Source organism: Manacus vitellinus, unplaced genomic scaffold, assembly GCF_001715985.3.
Source record: "Manacus vitellinus isolate BGI_N305 unplaced genomic scaffold, ASM171598v3 scaffold_94_pilon, whole genome shotgun sequence".
In the NCBI taxonomy this organism is placed as follows: Eukaryota; Metazoa; Chordata; class Aves; order Passeriformes; family Pipridae; genus Manacus; species Manacus vitellinus.
The window spans coordinates 835,591-837,070 of NW_021940890.1; the positions used below are offsets into that span (position 1 = coordinate 835,591).

At 35.4% G+C, this 1,480-nt stretch overlaps 1 protein-coding gene across 1 annotated transcript in view; it reads left to right on the plus strand.

Moving 5' to 3' along the window:
* TOGARAM1 (TOG array regulator of axonemal microtubules 1) overlaps window positions 1-962 on the plus strand; it is a 25,281-nt gene extending 24,319 nt beyond the window's left edge. The window contains exons 17-18 of the mRNA XM_029965279.1: window positions 4-151; window positions 648-962. Coding sequence (XP_029821139.1) covers window positions 4-151; window positions 648-778 — 279 coding nt within the window. The 3' untranslated portion in view covers window positions 779-962. The remainder of the gene's footprint in view (window positions 1-3; window positions 152-647) is intronic.
* The last annotated feature ends 518 nt before the right edge of the window (window positions 963-1,480 follow it).

Below are 1,480 nucleotides of genomic sequence, written 5' to 3' on the forward strand. Positions count from 1 at the left end.
ATGCACAAGATGATTCCACTGCTCAAGGACAATTTGTCACCTGTGATCAACATGTTAATTCCTGCCATAGTAGACAACAACCTCAACTCCAAAAATCCAGGGATTTACACAGCTGCCACAAATGTTATCCAGGCTCTGTGTCAGCACGTAGGTGAGTAATTTACTCTCCCTTAATTTCAAAGAGGTTTAAGTGATTTAATTAACTTCTAATTTGAAGGTGTTACTCTTTCCAAGAGTTTCACAGGATTGTTACTCTGTGTAACAAATCATTGGGTTTAAGCCACACAGGTCATCCTGTATTTTGTCAGTAGGTGGTTTGGTTATTTTTCCAGAGCTGCTGTTTTTTGTGGTGAAGGTGCACAGGTTGCCCAGAGAAGCTGCCCCTGGATCCCTGGAAGTGTCCAAGGCCAGGCTGGAGCAACCTGGGCTGGTGGAAGGTGTCCCTGCCCATGGCAGGGGTGGCACTGGGTGGGCTTTGAGGCCCTTCCAATGATTCTATTAATAATATGGTTTTATGCTTTTACACCTTTAAATCTATCACTGTGATTTTTGAAGTTGGTATCAGTAAGATTCTTATTTACATTTTCCCACACTGTGTTGAGTTTTCCATTTAGGGATTGTAACCCTGTTTTGCTCTTTGCTTTCAGACACCTCTCTGCTCCTCCAGCCCTTCTGCACAAAGGCCCAGTTCCTCAACGGGAAAGCCAAGCAAGACCTGACAGAAAAGCTGGCTGGTAAAGGGCTGTTTGCTTTGCATGCTTGTCTGCTACCATCTTAATTAGGGGAATTAATTGCGGGAGGGTGGTGGTTTATATCTTCCCCTCTGTCACAGTAGATTGTGGGCATAAGATGCAGCAGTTGTCAGACTTCACCCCTTTAATGTAAATTGAAGCTATTGCTGACAAAACAAAGGATGGCAATAATAAAAATAATAATTATTTCTTTTATTTATTCATTTATTATACTTGAAACATGTGCTTTGTTATATATATATAGTATATACTTTTATTACACACAATATATAATATAAATATATATCATATATGATAGACATATATATGATAGACATATATTATATAATATATTTTATATATTCCTTAAATATATATAACGTATTCATTATATCATTTATATATGGACATTATATTTTCATTATGCATGTAAAAATAATACAATAACAATTATTCATTATTAATTTAAATTATAATAATTCGACTAATAAATTATTATTGTTGTTGTTATTGCTTCAGATGGAATATTTATAAATACCTGGAATGTATAAATATGTATCCATACCTTAAGGGTTTAATTTACATTTAAATACCTTATGTATTTAAGTATCTTAAGGATTAAGATGTATAAATTGCTTAAGCATATTATAATTGTAATAGGGAATTGCATTCCCTCTGCCAGTGATAATTCTTTCATGCTCTTTCCAGGAATCCCAGAATAGTTTGGGTTGGAAGGGACCTCAAAGCCC